Raw genomic sequence first — 24,415 nt, 5'->3', positions numbered from 1 at the left:
GTACATGGTGCAGAGCTGGGGTGAGCAGCAGGTCACGAGAGAGGGCAGCAGGACCAGGGAGTAAATAGCCCCGGTGGCTCCATGGAGGAAACAAAGTAAAGAAAATGGAGTCCAGGCCAGCATCTAGACCCTGGCAACCCAATGCGAACCACACTACAAAAGTGTTGGGTGAGGTGTGAAAACAACCCAACGGGCTCGGGTCAAATCGGATTGGCTCTGCTGTAGCTGGTTCATGACAGGCTTTAAATTTAGGCCCAAGGAGACCTCTAAAGAGAATAGTCCTTTCCTGGCATTCTGCAAATTTGTTCCTAAAGTTACTCCAACCTGAAGTTTTGATCAAAACATCTTAACTTACGAATATTCAAGGTGGCATTTTTGCCTTGAATCCTCTGTGGGTTTGTCCAACAGCAGCAGCTGACACAGAGAGTGCCAAGGTTTGTCAAGGGACAAGGTGGGTGAGGTAATATCTTCTATTGGACCAACTTCTGTTGGTGAGAGAGACAAGCTTTTGAGGTTACACAGAGCTCTTCTTCAGGTCCTTTGGCTACATCACCACCGCATAGGGCTTGTCAATGCCATTTACGCTCTGGCTGGTCTCCCTTTCCAGCTCCAGTCTCCATTCCAGCAGGAATGGAAGGAACAATAACTGCTGGGGAAGCAAAGATTGTCTTCTGGTCGGGAGAGGGGAAAGAGTGCCACCCAACATGCATAGACTGGTGCAGTTAATATTAAGCAGCCCAGAAATTTTAGCCATTTGATGCCAGCAGTAGTCACACTGCCCACTTCCAGCAGCCAGGTGAATCTATCAAGCCCCCAAGGAACATTCATGTGCAATTAGACTTTTGGAAATGAATGTGTATTCTTTAAGATGTGGCAACTGCTTCAGAAATTGCTTTTATACTGAACTCTATCTTTACTGTACCATGGATTATTGTTCCTGGCATGAGTTGGAGGGTCTGAAATTTGATTCAACAGCAGAGCAGAAGCCAGATAACTAATCCTGGTGGGAGTGCAGGATTGTTTCCCACTCACCCACAGGTGATAAAGACAAGAGGTTTGCCCTGCTCCCTCTGCTAAGCCAACCTTTCCTCAGTTAGTGTAAAGTTTTATTTGGATTGCAGAAGGGAGGGGAAAGCACTCTGATAAGTTAGAGAATGAAAAAAGTCTATTTATACCTTTTTTAATTAACCATGTTCTACAATGTTATTAAGCAGCAATCAGAGATGCAGATGTTACTGATTTGATTGGGAAGAGGTGCACCGTGCTGAATATTAAGGAACTCTGCCCCATAAATAGGCTTAATCACCATCTGAAGGCTCAAAGGAAGTGATGAAAAAGGCATTAATAAGGTTGTAATTAGGCCCCACAGCAGGCTGCACTCCACCATAGCTCTCATGGTACCTGAGACCTCTTAAATAGCAGCTCACGAACGCACAGCCTAAGAGAGACAGACCTGATTTAGGTCTCAGGATCCCAGGTTGCCTACTTCAGATACAAAAACCCAGACAAGGGCTTCTCCACGTTTGGAAGGTCTCTCTGGCCAGAGACAAGCTGTGAGGACACAGAGCCCTATGAAAAGGGAGGCGGGTGGAGTTAGCTTCCCAACTCCTCCATCAGAGAGCTGCAGCAGGGACTAACTCCAGCTGTGCCTTACAGTGAGCGAATTAAACAGGGCAGCCAGAGCTCCCCAGCCACAGGCACTGGCAAATAATGCAGACAGCTGGGGAGCTTTAGAGGATATTGTTCTCTCCCCCACCTTCCCAGCAGTATTTACCAGTCCATGAAAGGAACCTAATCGTAGGTGCAGGATCTACATCACCCCATTGTTGCAGCTCCCAGGTAGAGACTCCTACCCACAAAATATGAGAGCAATACTCCCATTTACAGCCCAGAGTTTCTGGAGGGTGGCACTTCCACAGGGAGCTTGGGGAGGGGAGAGGAGAAAAATGGCCTTCCTACACCACATCAGAAAAGCCAGGTGCCCCCGGTGCACCTCCAATAGTCATTTACTGGCAGATGTCATTGGAGCAGCCAGTCCCTTTGCAAAGGGAGTTAGCTACCCACACGTTACAGCCTCAGAAGAGGCAGCCTACTGAAGAGTTTGCCCTGGTATCCATCATGACTCAAGGGCTTCGTGTGCACACCACATACTGCATCCTTGCCTCTCACCCATCAATGTGCACCCGGACTGAAATGGGGTGGGCATCACCTATATTATAGCCATAATGGAATGGGTTACTAAAGGCTGTTACCGCAGTAAATTGGGGAGCAAGGTAACATCTGATTTGGGACCTGCTTTAGCAGAAAGGCCCTCCATACCCTTTCTTCCTTCCCCATATGTCTATTAAAGTGACAGTCTCCTCCTCCATTCTACCAGGGAATGGCAGAAGTGGGTTCCATTGCTGCTGTGACTACATCTCATTCCACAACTCCTGCACCGAAAGATGAAGGGGAAAAAATCCTAGTGCCCTATTGGCAGAAGACCTTCACTAATCACCACGCCTGTTCCTGAAGGCTCCATCCTTTCCCCTGCTGCTGTGCCACAAGGTACGGCATGGACAGTATTCACATCCTCGTCCAGGGGAGAGAACAGCACAGACTGGTTCCACCATTTCATCCTCATAACCCATAATTTCTACAGGCATTTTCCAGGTGTGGAGAACAGCACTGTATCTGCATAAAGCACAAACAACATTAGAATCCAGCAGGACTTTAAAATGCCAGATACCTCTGATCTGAATGACACTAAATGCCGCCGTCTAAACTTCCAGTCCAACCCAACCCAGCAAGGGGATTTGTATAAAAATGCCTTCAATCAGTTTCAGAGTAAAGATGAGCAAAACAAAAAACCTAACAAGCCCATGGGACACTTCAAACAACTACTTAAAAAATATTGCTTAGATGTTCATGTACATACAGTAACAAGAAGAGACTGTAGTATAAGCTGGAATCCAAAACTGAAGGTGTTTCATCTCAGAGGGTTTGATGCCCCATCTTTATATAGTCTACTTTGGAGTACCCCTATTTGTCCTAGGCTTAGCTTTTCAAAAGGGTGAGCCTCACAGCTTCTACAATTCAGACTGGGCCTTCGGATTACAGCATCCCTGTTTCTCAGTGTGTCTATATGAGTTCAGAATACTGTTAGAGACTTTACACCTTCAGGGAACAATATAACCAGTAAGTATTTGCAGTGACCTAGGAAAGCCTTGTCAAAGCAAACCAGCATTTATTAGTCACCTGGAGTACAGACTTTGCTAGTCCTTAGGTCAGTATGGAAAAACCAAGCTTAAGACAAAGTCTCCAATGGCAAAAAGCAACTGCTCCATTATTCTATGGCCTCCTAGAATCCATCATAGTCTCCGTCAGATCTTCTGTGTCTCTGGCCTGGTTTACTTTTAAATCTTAGGCTGACATAGCTACAGCACTCAGGGATGTGAAAAATCCACACCCCTGAGCACCATAGCTATGTCGACTAACCACCAGTGCAGACGAAGCTAGGTCAACAGAAGAAAAACCCTTCCATCACTGTAGTCTTCATCTCAACTACAGGGTTAGAGTGGCATAGTTAAGTGGCCGTAGCTATGCCATGATAGCGCCTGCGGTATAGACATGGCCATCCCAGCTTTCAGCAGTCACCTGACACCTCCTGTCTTTATCCTGCATCGCAGCCTCTGTTGCATTTCACATCTCCACCTTGGTTGGCAGGTGTTAAGAGATAATGCCCAGTCAGAGTTTGGTCATTGGTTCTTCTATACATATGTGCTGATTCCATTCAGTTCTTGATAGCATTTTTGGGTCTAAGCCAGACTAGCGTATGTAACACACACCCATCCCTAGTTTCCCTGTTCCAGAGGAAGAAATTAACCCATTCACTACTAGTGAGTAGCAATATAAAGTGAATAGGTAAACTGAGTCACACATTTTTCATAAAAATTCTCCACAACTCTTGACCCTTTATCAACAGACTGAGCAGGATCACTCCCCACCAGTGATCTAGGGAACTTCAAGCATCCTCCTAATCTGGGATGCATCACTCTCACAGATCATGGAAGACAGGCCAGTCCTTGCTTACAGACAGCCCTCCAACCTGAAGCAAATGCTCACGAGCAACCACACACCACACAACAGAACCACTAACCCAGGAACCTATCCTTGCAACAAAGCCCGTTGCCAACTGTGTCCGCATATCTATTCAGGGGACACCATCATAGGGCCTAATCACATCAGCCACGCTATCAGAGGCTCGTTCACCTGCACATCTGCCAATGTGATATATGCCATCATGTGCCAGCAATGCCCCTCTGCCGTGTACATTGGTCAAACTGGACAGTCTCTACGTAAAAGAATAAATGAACACAAATCAGACGTCAAGAATTATAACATTCAAAAATCAGTTGGAGAACACTTCAATCTCTCTGGTCACTCGATTACAGACCTAAAAGTCATAATTCTTCAACAAAAAAACTTTAAAAACAGACTCCAACAAGAGACTGCTGAATTGGAATTAATTTGCAAACTAGATACAATTAACTTAGGCTTGAATAGAGACTGGGAGTGGATGGGTCATTTACACAAAGTAAAACTATTTCCCCATGTTTATCCCCCCCACCTACCCCCTTTCCGTAGACGTTCTTGTCAACTGCTGGAAATGGCCCACCTCGATTATCACTACAAAAGGTCCCCCCACCCCCACCCCGCTCTCCTGCTGGTAATAGCTCACCTTAAGTGATCACTCTCTTGTTACAGTGTGTATGGTAACACCCATTGTTTCATGTTCTCTATGTATATAAATCTCCCCACTGTATTTTCCACTGAATGCATCCGATGAAGTGAGCTGTAGCTCACGAAAGCTTATGCTCAAATAAATTTGTTAGTCTCTAAGGTGCCACAAGTCCTCCTTTTCTTTTAGACTCCTCTCAGTTGAGCTAAAACACAAATGTCATCAATATGTGCCAAGACAAATTTCCCCCCAGTAGCTGTTCTACCACACATTTTCAAGATTTACAGTACACATTCCATTAGAATCATATGGTTTTCATAAAACAGTACAGAGCAGTTTCAACTCTGTGCCATATAACTTCCCCATTAAATCACACTAGCAGGATAAACATGGAGGAGTTCTCATGCACCCCTGTGGCACATTTGCCACCCTGAAACTTTTGGGTTTGGAACTGCGATCAAGTCTTGCCACTACCTCCTCCCATTCATCATCTGGGAAGCAAGGAGGGAGGCAAACCCACATTCCTCAAGGCATCAGCCATCTTGGGGAGGCAGTATGGCCTAGTAGCTAGGCACTGGACTAGTACTCAGGAGACCCGAGTTCTAATCCCAAAGCGGCTACTAGCTTGTTGGGTGACGGTGGGCAGGTCACTTTCCTGCTCTCTGCCTCAATTTCCCATCTGTAAAATGGGGATAATGATACTGACTCCTTTGAAAAGTGCTTAGAGATTTACTGATGAAAAGTGCTGTACAAAAGGTAGGTATTATTGCTGAACAAGTACATTTCCTGTAACTGAAATGACTATCTTGAGGGGTAAGGAAGGGAATAATAAGAAACAGGATTCAATTGGATTGATTTGGCATCAAAAGATTAAACTCATCCTATTGTCACAGATGCGAATGGATGGATTCTGGGAAGGGGTAGGCGAAAAAGGTAAATATTGAAGGAAGAGACTTACAGAATTTACAGAACTGTGCTTTAATCATACCCGCTCTGTCAGTGAAGATGGCCCCCACAGCCACCCCTGTCTCACAGCAGATACTCCTCTTCTTTATAGGGTCCTTCCATTCTTTTACTAGAGAATTGTATTTTCAAGAGACTCCTTTTCAATTCTTGCTCTCACCCAAGAAAAGCTTAAGACACATTTTCGTGTGCAGTGTTGTCGTAGCCATGTTGGTCTCATATAGGTGGCAAGTTTAAAACACACAAAAGGAAGTTTTTTTCACACAATGCACAGTCAAGCTGTGGAACTCCTTACCGGAGGATGTTGTGAAGGCCAAGACTATAACAGGGTTCAAAAAAGAACTAGATAAGTTCCTGAAGGATAGGTCCATCAATGGCTATTAGTCAGGACATGCAGAGATGGTGTTTGCCAGAAGCTGGGGATGGGTGATGGGGTGGATCACTTGATGATTACCTGTTCTGTTCATTCCCTCTGGGGCACCTGGCATTGGCCACTGTCGGAAGACAGGATCCTGGGCTAGATGGACCTTTGGTCTGACTCAGTATGGCCATTCTTATGTTCTTAGGATATTAGAGAGACAGGTGGGTAAGACCTGAAGAAGAGCTCTGCATAGCTCAAAAGCTTGTCTCTTTCACCAACAGACGCTGGTCCAATAAGAGACATTACCTCACCCATCTTGTCTTTCTAAGACCCCTTTTAAACATTCTCATTGTCCAGATCTAGCCTCCCCCTCCCTTCATTTGACTGCCCAGTTGAGGCCATTTCATCTGTGTCCATTCCCACTTAGTCCTAGGATACGTCAAAGTTCCTGTTCAGTCTGACTTGCCTTTGACACCATTTAAATGTGATAAATTGTCTTAACTATCTGAGTCTCCATGAGGATTCCAGCTGTCCTGCTGCTGCAGCGCCAGCAAGCTCATACAGCTGGCTTTGATTCAGCAGGGTTCAAAGCTCCTCAGTTTTAATACCGTCACATACAAACAATATATTTCTCTGAAAATATAGCATCTCCCTGAAATAAAACAGCTGGTCATTTCTTCCAACCCACTGGGCAATAATGTTCTGCTATTGTCATCAGCTTCAGTCTTCTGCTTAGTGATCTTGCCCTCCCTTATCTTTCCCCCCCCCCCACCCCATTATCACCACATTTCCCTCTCACCCAAATACTTCCAATATCCCACTTCCATCCTTTCCTCAGACCCACTAGATCTTCCCTGCATTTTCCCCAATACAAAAATTCATGCATATCACAATACTTGCCCCCCGTCCCTACCCCTGTATTACTAGGGCTTAATAGATGATATTTAGCACAGTCAGCTATTCAGTCTGATCATGCCAAATCCATTAGACCCAAATCCATTAGACCCAACCCGCCAGCTTTGTATATGCGGCAGCAAAGGGGATGCTCGTGCTACTTACAGACAATGTGGCAGCAGCTGGGACTATCTGAGATAATACACATATAAACACTAGAAAGGGGGAACTTATTCAGTACTTCCAATGTTAGCTAGCAGGAAGACCTCAACAGACTAATACAGACTAACACGGCTGCTACTCTGAAACCTGTCATTATGCAAGACACTGCATTTAGCCGTATGGAGTGGAAATCCATCAACTGCATGAAAAAACTTGTACAGATACAGACAGACATCATCTTCCTCTCCAAATACAAACAGATGGACATCATACCAAAAGGACTGAAGGCAAAAAATCCATTACAATCTACATACCACACAGACTATGCTGACAGCTTGTGCCACACGCTCTCAAAGAAACTGCAGAACCACCTGATCAATATCCTCTATAGCAAACAGGGAAAGATTAAGAAGGAGCTCTCAAAACTGGATACTCTCATAAAAAAACAACCTTCCACACAAACTTCCTCGTGGCTGGACTTTACTAAAACTAGACAAGCCATTTACAACACACACTTTGCTTCTCTACAAAAGAAAAAGGACACTAAACTTTCCAACTACTACATGCCACAAGGGGCCACAGCAATGGTTCCCTCAACCCACCCAGCAATATTGTTAATCTATCCAACTATACTCTTAGCCCAGCGGAAGAAGCTGTCCTATCTCGGGGCCTCTCCTTCTGCCCCTCTACCCCCATGAACATGATACAGTTCTATGGTGACCTAGAATCCTATTTTCGACGTCTCCAACTCAAGGAATATTTCCAACACTCCTCTAAACAACATACTAATCCACAGAGACCTTCCTACCAACACTACAAAAAGAAGGATTCTAGGTGGACTCCTCCTGAAGGCCGAGACAGTAGGCTGGACTTCTACATAGAGTGCTTCCACCAACGTGCACGGGCTGAAATTGTGGAAAAGCAGCATCACTTACCCCACAACCTCAGCCACGCAGAACACAATGCCATCCACAGCCTCAGAAACAACTCTGACATCATAATCAAAAAGGATGACAAAAGAGGTGCTGTTGTCATCATGAATAGGTCGGAATATGAACAAGAGGCTACTCGGCAGCTCTCCAACACCACTTAATACAAGCCATTACCCTCTGATCCCACTGAGGGTTACCAAACGGAACTACACCATCTGCTCAAGAAACTCCCTGAAAAAGCACAAGATCAAATCCGCACAGACACACCCCTAGAACACCGACCTGGGATATTCTATCTACTACCCAAGATCCATAAACCTGGAAATCCTGGGTGCCCCATCATCTCAGGCATTGGCACCCTGACAGCAGGATTGTCTGGCTATGTAGACTCCCTCCTCAGGCCCTACGCTACCAGTACTCCCAGCTATCTTCAAGACACTACTGACTTCCTGAGGAAACTACAATCCATCGGTGATCTTCCTGAAAATACCATCCTGGCCACTATAGATGTAGAAGCCCTCTACACCAACATTCCACACAAAGATGGACTACAAGCCGTCAAGAACACTATCCCCGATAATGTCACGGCAAACCTGCTGGCTGAACTTTGTGACTTTGTCCTAACCCATAACTATTTCACATTTGGAGACAATGTATACCTTCAAATCAGCAGCACTGCCATAGGTACCCGCATGGCCCCACAGTATGCCAACATTTTTATGGCTGACTTAGAACAACGCTTCCTCAGCTCTCGTCCCCTAATACCCCTACTCTACTTGCACTATATTGATGACATCTTCATCATCTGGACCCATGGAAAAGAAGCCCTTGAGGAATTCCACCATGATTTCAACAACTTCCATCCCACCATCAACCTCATCCTGGACGAGGCCACACAAGAGATCCACTTCCTGGACACTACGGTGCTAATAAGTGATGGTCACATAAACACCACCCTATACCGGAAACCTACTGACCGCTATTCCTACCTACATGCCTCCAGCTTTCACCCAGACCACACCACACGGTCCATTGTCTACAGCCAAGCTCTACGATACAACCGCATTTGCTCCAACCCCTCAGACAGAGACAAACACCTACAAGATCTCTATCAAGCATTCTTACAACTACAATACCCACCTACTGAAGTGAAGAAACAGATTGACAGAGCCAGAAGAGTACCCAGAAGTCACCTACTACAGGACAGGTCTAACAAAGAAAATAACAGAACGCCACTAGCCGTCACCTTCAGCCCCCAACTAAAACCTCTCCAACGCATTATCAAGGATCTACAACCTATCCTGAAGGACGACCCATCACTCTCACAGATCTTGGGAGACAGGCCAGTCCATGCCTACAGACAGCTCCCCAACCTGAAGCAAATACTCACGAGCAACTACATACCACACAACAGAACCACTAACCCAGGAACCTTGCAACAAAGTCCGTTGCCAACTGTGCCCACATATCTATTCAGGGGACACCATCATAGGGCCTAATAACATCAGCCACACTATCAGAGGCTCGTTCACCTACACATCTACCGATGTCATATATGCCATCATGTGCAAGCAATGCCCCTCTGCCGTGTACATTGGTCAAACTGGACGGTCTTTATGTAAAAGAATAAATGGACACAGATCAGATGTCGAGAATTATAAAATTCATAAACCAGTCGGAGAACACTTCAATCTCTCTGGTCACGCGATTACAGACATGAAAGTTGCGATATTACAACAGAAAAACTTCAAAACCAGACTCCAGCGAGAAACTGCTGAATTGGAATTCATTTGCAAATTGGATACAATTAACTTAGGCTTGAATAGAGACTGGGAATGGCTAAGTCATTATGCAAGGTAACCTATTTCCCCTTGTTTTTTCCTACCCCCCCCCCACACACACACATTCTTGTTAAACCCTGGATTTATGCTGGAAATGGCCCACCTTGATTATCATACACATTGTAAGGAGAGTGATCACTTTAGATAAGCTATTGCCAGCAGGAGAGTGGGGTGAGGGGAGAGAAAACCTTTTGAAGTGATAAACACCCATTTTTTCATGGTCTGTGTGTATAAAAATATCCTAACTGCATTTTCCACTTTTATGCATCCGATGAAGTGAGCTGTAGCTCACGAAAGCTTATGCTCAAATAAATTGGTTAGTCTGTAAGGTGCCACAAGTACTCCTTTTCTTTTTGCGAATACAGACTAACACGGCTGCTACTCTGAAAAAAACAGGGTGGCTTGCTGTCCTATTTTTACCCCAGCTTTTTGTTGCCTGGAAATCAATAATCTAGAAAATAAACTGCAGGTTGGACTGCTTTTTGGCAGAGGTTATCTCAGGAAGAGGTCAGAGAGAGTGGAGATTAAAAACAGCAGAAATTGCTTTCAAGTGATAAACTATTCCCTTCAAACTCAGACACTATGGCCACAGGATACAGCATATCATTCCATCTCGGAGCAGCTTCTCTCAAGAGACAGTTCTCCTCCTCTTCTCCTGCCCACTATCTTTAATCTTCTGAAAGTGCCTGCCTTGCTCTTTCAGGTTTATTTTAGTATTATTTCTCCCAGCTGTGTTCTTCACCCTCTCTCCTACAACTCAGGCAGAGTGTGCAGTGTCTGCAGTAACTCAGGACTATGACAGTCCAGCAACCACATTGCAGCGTAATTCCCTCGTGATTATCTGCTTGCAGTTTTCCTGCCATAGAATTCTGGGAGTCAGGAAGTCAGGGCAGCACTTTTTATCTGAAGGGATGAAAACTACCTCAGCAGAATGGAGTCTGAGGCTAAGTAACAAAGGAGAGATGAAGACAATGCTCGCGTTCCAAGTTGTTCTGGAGCTACAGGCACAGGTATTTATCTGTCAGGACTCCCTTAGAAACCGTGAAGGAGCAGCCATGTCATGAGAACAGGGCTTGGAAAAAACTCATTTACTCACCACTAGCAAGTGGGAAGCTTTCCCAGGTGATCTTAAGCTCCTTCATTATCAGTTCAGTGCAATTTTAAGGTTGTTTATTTAATAATTACATTCCTGACCATCATGGGTGTCTAGATAGCATTCCAAACCTGAAGTGAGCATAACCCGATGCAGTGTTCTCCTGAGTCTCCAGACAGTTCCACGAAATCTATCACTGCTCATAATTTTCCCAATCAGAGTGAAACTAAAACACTAGCTAGACAGTTTAACTGCTGCTTTTTAAAATCTTAGGGGCATCAATGAAAGCGACAAGAATCATGTCAATTTCACTCTTGCCACTTGGGAAACTTGGCTGTTAAAAGGCTGATGTTATTGCCACTGGACCTCCCTAGTAGTTCTTCCTCCTGCTCCTCCATTTCATATTTGCCTCTGGATAGTAAATATTTGGTAATTGTTTCCAAGCCCTGCATGAGAGCAACAAACATTAAGACTCTTTAAGTGAAGGGCCATTTCATACAGTGTTCCTTGAGGCTCAAAAATAGGCACAGCATTCTCTGCTCAGCATCTGTCCTGATCAGAGTGACATCTTTTAAACTCAGGGTATTGCAGACCAGTCTCTAGGAAATTTCCATCTCTGAGATTTGTTCTTAGGTGATGGGGAGAAACTTTGGCAACCCTATCACCACCAAAGCTGTAACAACCCAGCGCTGACATAATATTCCAGGTTTGACAGGGTAAGGGGCATAAGGCCCACTCCAAAACCAAGCCTCATATATATAAGGAAACTTGGTTGAAGTAAAAAAATGGGGGGGAGAGATTTCCCAGATTGTCAAAATTGTTCCTTCCCCACCCCCTTTCCAAGTTTTGAATTTTAAACAACATTTTTAAATTTGGCCAATTAAAATTGGTTAAATATTAAGTCTCTTTCCCTCTTTAGCAAGACAATGTTTGAGAGAGCATATTCATAAAGCACCAGGACTCCATCATCAGTATCACAGTTCACAAATTTCCAACCCCAAAGCACTGTGGGAAAGTCAGGACACCTATTCCTGTACTTCTGACAGGTACACTGTAGCAGCTACCGTTAAAGTTCCAATTTAAGCCAGTCCAGTGGCCTAGAAATTGGTATTCTACACCATCATGAAAGCTCTCCAGTTTAGAGTCCTCGCCCCTGGGCAGGCATGAGCTGGAAATAGTTCTCTAATTTACAGAATGTTTTTCTCATGGATAGAAATGCAGGACTGGAAGGGACCTCAACAGGTCATCTAGTTCAGTCCCCTGCACCTATTATCTAGACCATCCCGGACAGGTGTTGCCTAAACAGTTCTTAAAGACCTCCAATGATGGTGATTCCACAGCCTCCCTAGGTAATTTGTTCCAGTGCTTAGCCACCTTTACAGTTAGGAAGTTTTTTCTTAATGTCCAACCTAAATCTCCCTGGCTTCAATTTAAGCCCATTGCTTCTTGTCCTGTCCTCAGTGGTTATGGAGAACGCTATCACCCTCCTCTTTGTACCAATCGTTTATGTACTTGAAGACTTATGTCCCCGAGACTTTTGTTTCCAGACAAAACAAACACAATTTTTGCAATCTTTCCTCCTAAGTCATGTTTTCTAAATCTTTAATCAATTTTGTTGCTCCCTCTGGACTTTCTCCAGTTTGTCCACATCTTTCCTGAAGTGGGATGACCAGAACCAGGCACAATGTTCTAGTTGAGGCCTTATCAGTGCTGAATAGAGTGGAAGAATTACTTCTCGTGTCTTGCTTAAAGCACTCCTGCTAATACATCCCAGAATGACGTTTGCTTTTTTTTTTGCAACAGTATTACACTGTTGACTCATTTAGTTTGTGATCCACTATGACCCCCAGATCCTTTTGTGCAGTACTCCTTCCTAGGTAGTCATTTCCCATTTTGTATTTGTGCAACTGATTTTTTCCTTCCCAAGAGGAGTACTTCCTTATTGAATTTCATCCTGTTTATTTCAGACCATTGCTCCAGTTTGTCCAGATCATTTCAAATTCCAATTCTGCCCTCTAAAGCACTTGCAACCCCTCCCAGCATGGTATAAAGTTTGTGGATGATAAGTGTACTCTCTATGCCATTATCCAAATCATTTATGAAGACATTGAATAGAATCGGACCCAGGAAAGATCCCTGCAAGACTCCACTCAATATACCCTTTCAGCTGGATTGTGAACCATTGATAACTATTCTAAGTACAGTTCTACAACCAGTGGTTTACCCATGTTATAGTAGGTTCATCTAGGCTATATTTCCCTAGTTTCCTTATGAGAGGGTCATCTGAGACAGTATCAAAAGCCTTACTGAAGTCAAGGTATAGCTCATCTACCTCCTCATCCACAAGGCTTGTTGCCCCATCAAAGCTTTTTATAGTAAAAGAAATAGAAATAACCAGCAAAGAAGAAACCTTATTTTAAAAAAATGTGAATGCTCTACTTGAATTTTAAACAATATGGAACATCAGTCAGACCAATTGTTACCCTGGGTCTTCAGAACCCCCAACAGGGGCAACTTAACTATTTCACTCCAGGTGGTGTAAGGAATAAATCAACAGGAACACAGCACTTCTCTGTCTGATCAAGGAGTAATGCAAGTAAGCATGCTCTTGTCTAAAACTGCAGTATATTAGATTTAAGCACACACAAACATAAGCAATAGGTTTAGAACAGCCCAGATATTTACCTAATGTCTGGAATGGCATTGAGTAATTAACAGCAGGTTGGCAGTGGCCAGTTGCTTACCCACAGGGGAGAAAGGGTGTCAGGAAAAAACTCTCTCAAGATGGCTTCAGAGGACTGCTCCAAAGTACACTCTATTAGCTAATCTTTTATAACTAGCTTCTACAAAACACATAGGTCATAATGACCCCTACTGGATCACTTTTCTAACTTTCAATAAATTTAATATTAGAGGCGTCTAGACAAGGTTTTCCAACCACCAAGGTTTTCAGACTCAGTTGCTTACGTGTTTGTCCCCTCCTTCCATTCTGATTAGCAGAAACTGCCAGCTAGATATCACCTTGCTTCTGAAAGCCTGTCTCCAAATTAAACCTTCATTAAGCGGTGTTCTATTTCATTACTTCATGGCGGCTGAATGCACATAATATGGTTGGCAATTAGCTTGATCACATTCAGGAGTATATACGCCCCTCAAATCCAGGGCGACACAATGTCCTGTGGGAAAGTTGGGTTCCACACATAAGGAGCACACCTTTTGTCTGGCAGGAATGCTCTCGAGTCAGGAGTTAGGGATGTAACAGCCTTTTATTATTAGGTTCCATCTTATGCTCTCCCAGGAGGCCAGGGGAAAATTGTTTCATCCAGTCAAATATTAAAATGTTTCAAGCGAAAGAGCGCCCAGTACTTCCCACTGAATACCTGCAGTCCCTCCCCAAACATCTCACAGAGACAGAGTGTGTAAAGGGCTGATCCTCCTGCCCTGAAGTCAGTCTCTTCTCCCATAACTTATTTTCCCCACATCATTTAAATTGATCCTTAAGTGATGTCAAGACACTTGCAACTGTAGAAAGAACTGTATCTGTGATGCTAGATTGAGGAAGAGCACAAGTAAACAGGGCCCAACATGCTAAGAAACAGACTTCCTTTATTTTCTGTTCTTATATAAGAGCTCAAATTGGTTATGCTTGGAAGCAGCAAGACAGAGAGCAGACCATATCTGTCGTCCTGCCAAAGGCTTTGGAGCAGCAGTAGAGCAGAACAGATTTGATGTGACTAGGGAAATTGGTCGACAAATGTAAAGTAACACAAAAGAGCCAAAACAATCAATCAGAGGAAATAAGAAGCCAACAGAAACAAATTAGTGCAGGCAACAGGCTTTGAAATAGGAAACTGCCAGGCACAGGACAAAGAAGAAACAAAGGATTCTGGGATACAGCAGGAAAACAAGCCTGAGGAAATTCCAGTGATATCACAAGATCCTGTGATCAGCCTCATGGAGTGGTCTGCTAAGTGTGTGTCATTCAAGAGGAGATGTTGCAGAAGTAGCAGCAGATGACACAAGACAAGAAAGCAGAGTAAAAAAAAAAAAAAAAAATCATCCCCAAGAATGCCATGTACAAGCCTCACAGACGGTCAACATGCAGCGCAGTCTGGAGTACAAGGGCATGGAGGGGATTTAACAAGGCGTGTAGAACAAAGGATTATTGCCATTCCTCAGAAGTATTTATGTCCCTAATTCAGCAGAGATGGTGAGTCAGGGAGCGCACTACGGTGACAACACCACTTCCATGTAGAAGTACCAACCCGGTAATTGTATGAGCACAAGGCTACAGGGATCTGCAGTGAAAAGAGGTCACTCCTGGGGAAAACAGGGTTTGGAGGGAGGATGTGGCACCAATGTAGAACAAGCGTCAGAGTCACCATTCAATGGCCAACACTATAAACTTCTCATTTTCAATCCCTGACCCCCTCCTACCGTAGTGACAGAGCCCTCAGTCTGTTCAGCTAGTGCCACTGGCATTACCGTTACATGATTCTTTTGGTGGAACGAGTGAGAGATCTTTAAAGATAAGTATCCACCAGCACTCTCTCTTATCTATAGACCTTACATAGATCTGTAGACCTTACAAAGTTGTGGTCAGCTCTCATCATCTCATGTCTCGGTTAGTGCAACATCCTCCTCTCTGGCCTTGACAAATGCAATCTTGGCCCATTGATATCCATTCAGAATGCTGCTGCAAAAGATCAAAGTGTTGGGCTAGGAAATTGAGCATGTCACCCCCTCTTTGTCATGCCACTTTGAGCACATCTCTCCCTTCCTTGGCTCCCTCTTCTCTATCATGTCATACATAAGCTATTTGTCTCCACTTTCAAGACCCTTCATGACCTATCCCCACGCACCCTATCACATCTCATTCAGTAGCAAAAGATCAGCTTCCACTTCCAACTTCTCCATGATTCCAGCCTCCATTACCCACTTGTTTGAAAATCTAACATGCGCCTTTATGCTTTCTCCCATGCTGCCTCCACAGGCTTGGGAGGAGCTCCCCATAAACATCCTCAAAACTCAGCCATTATCCTTCTTTAAATACCTTCTTAAAACTCTCCTTTGTCATGAGGCCTACAAAAAAACAACAACAACTAGGCTACTGGTTTACTAAGACCACTGCCTGTCACACTACCAAATAGCATCTCATTGTTTCCTTGCGCTCCCCTTTTGTCCGTACACATCTGTTGTATCATCTTAGACTACAAGCTCTTTGGGGCAGGGACTGTTTTGTTTTGTGTTTGGTGTTCTGGTCCATGCCTGGGATTCCTAGATGTTATGATAATACAAATAAATAAGAAAAGCACCACATTTAAGATGGAAGCACTGACGGATTGGTGGGATGGTGGGTTGGGCATTTCTGTCTTGACAGAGCAGTCCCAGGGAACACATAGATTTAATAATGTTGCCATTTTAGCTCTTTCCACTTTCTAAATGAGACAAGTTCATCAACCAAACATAATGAAACAAACACATCAAGGGACCCCCAGACATCCTTCCCAAATCATGACAGCCTAACCAGAGCAGAAAGAGGGGAGTGGCAAAACAGCAGAACAAGGAAGACTGAAATGCAGAAAATTTCCCAAGGGAGACATCAAAGTAAGTTTGTTTCCAGACCTTGCATCAGGCAGAGGAAGTGGTATCTGTTCTGTTCACAGTAAACTCAGTACTCTAGGAAGACTGGATGCCTCAGAAAATTGGCAATAGACAGGGAGCCTTTCACCTTTAGATTTCAGAGTAGCAGCCGTGTTAGTCTGTATTCGCAAAAAGAAAAGGAATACTTGTGGCACCTTAGAGACTAACCAATTTATTTGAGCATAAGTTTTCATGAGCTACAGGTCACTTCATCGGATGCATAAAGCGGAAAGTACAGTGAGCAGATTTTATATATACACAAAGACCATGAAAAAATATACATTGTAAGGAGAGTGATCACTTAAGATGAGCTATTACCAGCAGGAGAGTGGGGTGGGGGGGGAGAGAAAACCTTTTGAAGTGATAATCAAGGTGGGCCATTTCCAGCACATTTCCAGGAGTTACCAAGAACGTGGGGGGGCGGGGAGGGGAGGAATAAACAAGGGGAAATAGTTTCATTTAGTATAATGACTTAACCACTCCCAGTCTCTATTCAAGCCTAAATTAATTGTATCCAATTTGCAAATTAATTCCAATTCAGCAGTCTCTCATTGGAGTCTGTTTTCGAAGTTTTTTTATTGAAGGATACTCACTTTGAGATCAGAAATCGAGTGACCAGAGAGATTGAAGTGTTCTCCGACTGGTTTATGAATGTTATAATTCTTGACATCTGATTTGTGTCCATTTATTTGTCAAGACCTGGAAAAAACGTACTTTTCCATAGGGTGAGGCCCCCGCTTCTAGTGGTGGAAGCATATCTGCAATGCTTTTCGAGAGATGACAGTCACCTCTTTTTGGCAGGAAAGACCATGGCTCAATCACTGATCAGTTCAACATTTCATGATGTGATTTTACAATGGGGCTAAGTTTTTCACTCAGTATTAAAGTAAATGTATGTGCCCACCATTGCTGATGTGGCCTCAATAACAACCTTTTACACAGCAGTTATTATGCCTGTCAGCAGCCTCTCTCAGTATACACAGGTAAATGTAATACCACTGCAACGGTATTACTGTTGGCTGACTCATTCTTTATTTTCAACACAGAAGAATTTTATTAGAATGAATGCATTTATCACAATAGCATGTGTTTATTTTGAAAACATTACCCATGAATTTATTTGACAAATAATTGCATCTCCACAGTGCAAGAGAAGCATCTATTTTAGTCAACGGTTAGTAATATTACTTTAAGCATACCAATGTATAATTTAAATCCAAAATTTGTACTTTTAAAAAACAGAGCTCTCTCTGGAACATTAACAAATGGATTCTAATGCACGGCTGAAATATGAGTCTTCCACAAGCATGTGGCTTTCTTTGCATTAGTTGCTGGTTCAACAGCAACTACTTGATATTCAGATGAATAATTTTTTGAGAAGATTATTCATCACAACTTTACTGCAAACAATCAGCTGATGTCCTGGGTAATGATGACTGAACCAGTTTCACAAGCTATCTCCCTCCCCCCGACACACACACTGCAGCCTTTGCTTGTAGAGTAATCCTCACTACGTATTTCAAATGGCAGCAATTCTTTCTCCATCAGTACGGAGTAACTAAAGCAGGGGCTTTCCTATGTGTACACAAACTACATCATCATGATTACACAGCAGCTTTCCTCATTCAGGGATTCTTTAGACATTCTCCATGTCCCATATACAAACTGCAGTTCAAAGCCTTATAGAACTGCACTGCTTCCACTGCAGGGTTTGAACAATACAGTCCACAGCTGTGGAGATCAGAATAAGGGCCGGAACAAAGCCTGTTCCAAACCTGTCATCCCATCAAAACAGATACTATTATACATCAGTATGAAACTCATATGTTATCAAGCCCCTCTTTCTAAGGCTTAAATTGGTCACAGATCTGTCATTACTAGGAACAATTGCATTTGTTTGCAACATATTTTTAAATCTCAGAGTGATTCTTTAATACACTTACAATGTCCTGTCAGCAGCTATTTACTTGCCTCAGACCTGACTCATACTTTTTTTTAATAGTTCTGTGACTCCAAAGTGATTCAGTCTACTTTAAGCCTTGCCTCTTTCTACAAGTAAGCTTTATTTCTGTGAATGGGATGGTGGTGCCTATGATTCTGGGGAGAGGCCAAAAATCTTCTAATGCAGTGGTATCTAATATCAGGTCCATTTGAGGTAGTGATTCAGATTCTGCAGAATGCAAACTCTTTTAAAGTAAATTTCTAGGGTTGTGAAGAGAGTCTTTAAAATGCAAACCAAGCATTAACTGATACAAAACTGAAGTACAGTTGCCTTCCTGTATCTGCAACAGCCTGAAGCAACTCAGAGATGTAAGCATTCATAGCAATGTGATGCTAACTCTCAGAAGTCATTAATCATATTTCCAAAAATTACCAAAAATGTGTGCACAAGTCTGATAACTGCCAAATTACCAAATAATCAATAAACAAAAAAATAATAGCGGCCCCATGAGTGCCTGGCATACATGGAATCATAGGACTGGAAGAGACCTCAAAGGTCATCTAGTCCAGTCCCCTGCACTCATGGTAGGACTAAGTATTATCTAGACCATTGCTGACAGGTATTTGTCTAACCTGCTCTTAAAAATCCCCAATGATGGAGATTCCATAACCTCCTAGCCAATTGACTCCAGTGCTTAACCACCCTGACAGTTAGGAAGTTTTTCCTATTGTCCAACCTAAACCTCACTTGCTGCAATTTAAGCCTGTTGCTTCTTGTTCTATCCTTGGAGGTTAAGAAGAACAATTTTTCTCCCTCCTCCTTGTAACAACCTTTTATGTACTTGAAAACTGTTATGTCCCCTCTCAGTCTTCTCTTTTCCAGAAGAAACAAAACCAATTTTTTCAATCTTCCCTTATAGGTCATTTTTTTCTAGACCTTTAATCATTTTTGTTGCTCTTATTTAGACTTTCTCTAATTTGTCCACATCTTTCCTGAAATGTGGCACCCAGAACTGGACACAATACTCCAGCTGAATCAGCGCAGAGTAGAGTGGAAGAATTACTTCTCATGTCTTGCTTACAACACTCCTGCTAATACATCCCAGAATGAGGTTTGCTTTTTTTACAACAGTGTGGTACACTGTTGACTCATATTTAGCTTATGGTCCACTATGACTCCCAGATCCCTTTCTGCCGTACTCCCTCCTAGGCAGTCATTTCCCATTATGTATGTGTGCAACTGACTGTTCCTTCCTAAGTGGAGTACTTTGCATTTGTCCTTATTGAATTTCATCCTATTTACTTCAGACGATTTCTCCAGTTTGTCCAGATCATTTTGAATTTTAATCCTAACCTCCAAAGCACTTGCAACCCCTCCCACCTTGGTATCGTCCGCAAACTTTGTAAGTGTACTCTCTGTGCTGTTATCTAAATCATTGATGAAGATATTGAATAGAACCAGACCCAAAATTATAAATGTAAACATATATGTACACATGCATATATACAATCATCCAAGCTTTGCCACTGAGCAATGATGAATATACTAGTAATGTCCATAACTAGCAGTTTTGTTTTTACAAAATTGTCATTCTACCTTTGATCGCTGTATAAACCCCAGAATCTGCAGATCTACTATGCACCAAAGGTAAGATATGCACCTATTTTTTGTTGCTCCAACTCGTGACTCATAGTAACTATATAATTAAGCCATTTCCCCAGAATGCTGCTACAACCCCTTACTTTACTATTACGTGCCCAGTGCCCGCCAGCAACACCTGCACCACCTCAGCAAGGCACATACAGAGCACACACAGAGAGAGAGCGCGCGGTGTGGGACTGCAGGTAACACTCAAAGGTCCGACCAATATGTCCCAGTGAGAGGTCATCCCGGACCCCATTCCCTTCCCTCCCAGCCCAGGCTCCCCCTACAAGCTTCAGGTACATCAGGTGAACACAGGTGCAGTTGCTGAGACCCCCCCGCCCCGCTCCCGCCAGTCCCGCCCGGCCCCAGAGACCCGCCCCCCCGGCCACGGCCGCCCCACAGAGCCCCCGGCCTCCGGAAACGCCAGTCCCGGGGTGAGCTGGACACTGAGGTCCCCACAAGCCCCCCAGGGACCCATCTAGCGGCAGCCCCCGTGGCTCTGGCCCCTCACCTGCCGCGAGCGGGACACGCCCCCTAAACACCTCGGCCGCAACGGCAACAATGGCGCCCCTCCGACCCTCACCCACTTCCGCCCCTACAACGGGTCACTTCCGCTCCCGCTGAACACCACTTCCGCCCCTACTCTGTCCCACTCCCGTTAGGTCCTAGTGCCCGGCCGGGCTGGGACCAGCAGCCAGGGGGCTGACGGGGGGAAGGGGGCAAAGGGGGGCGATTGTCCTGGGGCCCGGCTTAGGGGTCCCCAAAACGCCTGTAACCTTCGGTGTCAATAAAGTGACGGGGGCGGCGGGAGGCAAACGACGTTCCCGGGCCCCGAGTGTCTCCACAGAGGCCTGGCAGCGCTGGGGCGGAGGGGTCCCAGGGCTCACGCACCCCCCTTTCCCCCAGGCCTGGCCTGAAGCCCCAGCCGGCCGGGAGCAAGTGCAGAACGGGCACCATGCACGGGCCTCGACCAGCCCTGGGAGCCCCCCGCGCCCCCACGCAGCCAGACCCCCAGCTGGGGAAGGGGCCTGTCACTTGGACACGAATTGGTGGCTCGGTGTCACGCAACCCGACCCCGTGGCCCTGGATCCACACAATCAATAGTGCCAGTGGTTGGAGGGGAAGCGGAGACTTCGCCATGCAGTGCTTGAAGTCCCCAGGGTTGCTGCTCCCAGCGTATGGGAACCCCCTCAGACATACTTTTTTCAGACCACCTTAAGCCCTGGCTCCATGCTCCCCAGCCCCAACGTGCCCCAGCGCAGCTATCACACTGGCTTTGGGGATACTGCTGCCGCATGTCGCATGACAGAGGTTCTCAACCACCGCCATAGCCTGACCCCATCTTACAACAGAACATAGTTCAGGGCCTCCCCTCTCTGATCTAATCACAAAGAAAGGGAAGCTGATCACATTCCCCCTGGACCTGATCCTGGCCCACAAAAAGAGAAGTGAACATATGACTTAAAAGAAGGTCACAAAACAAACGTTCCACTGTCTCCTCTGCCTCTGTTTCCAGCTGCCTTTCTGCTTCTGCGTTTCTCAGATTTGGGGAACAGTGAACATCTGACTCACATGTACTTGTTCTCCCTCCATTGCTTAGTTGAAGAACTGGGCAATGAAATACTGTTGTTGTTGTTTTAAATGGTGACTATTTGCTGGAACTTTTTGAATCAGTTCTTGGTTCTGCTTATGCCTCTTTTGCGTTCTCTTTCTGCAAACACCCAAGCAAACAACTTTACTAACACAAATATTCATGGAAAGTGAACTTCAAAGAGGTATGCAAAAATATTAATCAAACCCAAAATTTAATTGTGCGTGTACAAGTCATCAGGCCAAAAGTATATGCATGCCCATCCACTCAAGTGTCAGAAACAATGCCAGGGGACTTATTTGATCAGTTACAACTTAACACAATGTGAATAGCAAATATCAAGTATTGAATGCTCACACAGAACTATTTGTGATTGATACATAGAGTTAAAAACAGCACAAAAATGTAGGCACATAATTCAAACTAAATACATACAAATACAAATACACATACAAATACATACAAGATCTGCTCATGCATATTCAACTGGGGGGGATGCTAAAGTCATTAGATAAAATACCAATTGCAAATTATTCACTTGGCTATGCTCATTTGCTGTGGGATCCAAAATTATGAACACTTGTTGCAGGTTAAGGTAGAGAGTGATATCAAACTGGTTGGAATTCTAAAGCAAATTAGCAGCAACATAACGTTTTGGGAGCTCACAAGAAGAGTGAGCACAGTGCTCGCCCATATGAAGTCTTAATGAAGGGACCAGATCATCAAGTTGTTTAGCATTTAAAGTGTACCATTAAATCAAGGAGGTAGAAAACAAGGTGAAAATTTCTGTCAGAAGAGGAAGTTGTGAGGAATATAAAGCCTGCCGCCAATACAACACTGAGAATGAAAGCAATAAGACCTAGCTGAGTCTGAGCAAGGAGCGTGTGTGGGTGTCAGGACCTGTCAGAAACAGAATATGGGAACAGATGTAGAAGCAGCAATCCAATCTATTCTGATCCATTTTTATTTATATACTGCTGATGGAAAGCCCTTCAAGTGCTTTGCAATTACTCAGATAAAAATCCAATTCAATACACTCAGAAAATTCAAATTAAAGAAAGAGGAGGTGGGTGCAAGGCTGGGCCAGCCCCACTGAGAATGAAAGAAGGTAGAGAGAGATTTCAGAGTAGCAGCCATGTTAGTCTGTATTCGCAAAAAGAAAAGGCATCCGATGAAGTGAGCTGTAGCTCACGAAAGCTTATGCTCAAATAAATTGTGTAGTCTCTAAGGTGCCACAAGTCCTCCTTTTCTTTTTGGTAGAGAGAGAGCTACTGCAGGCAGATGGCAGACAGAAATAACAGAACTAGGTAGATAAGAAGAAGACCATGAGAACCCCAGTAAGACACTGGGAGGAAAGAGAGAAAGCAGGAGGAGAGCAACAAGAATAGACTGGGGCCCAGCTAAGAATTGGTATCAGGATGGCAATGGGACTGGCCAGAATCTCAATAAGAAAATGGTTGCAAGTGGGAGGGAAGTAATAATATTCTGAGCTCCAGTAAGGCCTTGTCATATACCAAAAACACAGACCAAAAAACACCTTTCCCCTGTAGTCTAGATAAGGCCTAAGGAAATGGGAGATGTGATTGTACTAAAGAATTTATAAAAATAATCTTGAGGCAAATTAGAAAAAGCAACTGTTTTACTATGTGTTTAATTAAACTACGCAAGCAAGCTGACAGGGCTAGCCTCTGGCTTACTTCTCATCTCCACCCACACAATTATTCTGCAGATACTGAGTGACACCACTCTCAGCCAGTGAAACAGTGGATAAAAACCTATCCAGAACAATTTTCATTGGCTGATTAGTGCTTTTGATGACAGGACCCTCTTACATAGCGAGTACTGAAAGCTGATTAACCCAGGCATGGGCATCATTCTCCTTCCCAGTTCTCTGCATTGGCAAGTTTCAGCAAACAAATTCAAATCAGACAGTATAGATTTTCTTCCCCTGCTTAAGAGAATACTGTCCACTTTTCTATAGGTGAGGGAAGAAAATGTAGGGAGCCCCATCTCCCTATGCAACCAACGGAACATGATCTCTAGGGTACAAAGAGATGGCCTCAGCTAATATGCCAAATCATTCATCCCTAAAGGGTCACTGTCTGCAGGGTAGGGAGGTTGTCTAGGCTGTTTGTCAGTCAGCTACTGAATACGTTGACAGGATCTGCATATGCTAGCAGGCAACAGCAGGAAAAGGCATACTCCTCCTGATCTGGGGAACTTAAATAGCACATAAGAGTGCATTGCAACCTTTCACTTTCAGCCATCATGCCCTGTAGGGACAGGGGGTTATAGGCCCTCTTCCCCTGTCCTCACACCATGTGAGGTTACTTGAAGTAAGGGCAGGGTTTTGGCCTTAGTCTATTTAACAAACAAAACTAGATGATTCTACTGTTTCTTCCTGTTGTCCTGATGCTTCGCATGGTATGGCCACAAACCAACTTCATTGTGCCCAAGTGTCTGATCTGTGCCAGTTCAGGGCATTTTAAATCTTTTCATGATCCAAGCAGTATTTTCAAAGCCATTCTTCCTCTTATCTATCTATATCTAGCTATCTATGTGCTTGTCTGTCTTGCTGGTATTCCATCACAGTAATATCTAAACTCTTCTACAATGTCCACAGTTCCTG

The 24,415-nt window shown here is 44.1% G+C and overlaps 1 protein-coding gene across 2 annotated transcripts in view; it reads right to left on the bottom strand.

Moving 5' to 3' along the window:
* WASHC1 (WASH complex subunit 1) overlaps window positions 1–20,782 on the bottom strand; it is a 72,693-nt gene extending 51,911 nt beyond the window's left edge. The window contains exons 1-2 of one of the 2 annotated variants that reach the window (XM_077827535.1): window positions 20,707–20,746; window positions 16,592–16,728 (exon numbers count right to left, since the gene is read on the bottom strand). In XM_077827535.1, the coding sequence (XP_077683661.1) occupies window positions 16,592–16,598 (7 nt within the window). In that variant the 5' untranslated portion in view covers window positions 16,599–16,728; window positions 20,707–20,746. Of the gene's footprint in view, window positions 1–16,591; window positions 16,729–20,706 lie in introns of both variants that reach the window. The other variant, XM_077827546.1, reaches the window with a different exon arrangement.
* Window positions 20,783–24,415: the final 3,633 nt, after the last annotated feature.

The sequence above is a fragment of the Eretmochelys imbricata genome, chromosome 1 (genome assembly GCF_965152235.1).
Source record: "Eretmochelys imbricata isolate rEreImb1 chromosome 1, rEreImb1.hap1, whole genome shotgun sequence".
NCBI classification, from domain to species: Eukaryota; Metazoa; Chordata; order Testudines; family Cheloniidae; genus Eretmochelys; species Eretmochelys imbricata.
This window is presented reverse-complemented; position numbering and strand designations above follow the sequence as displayed.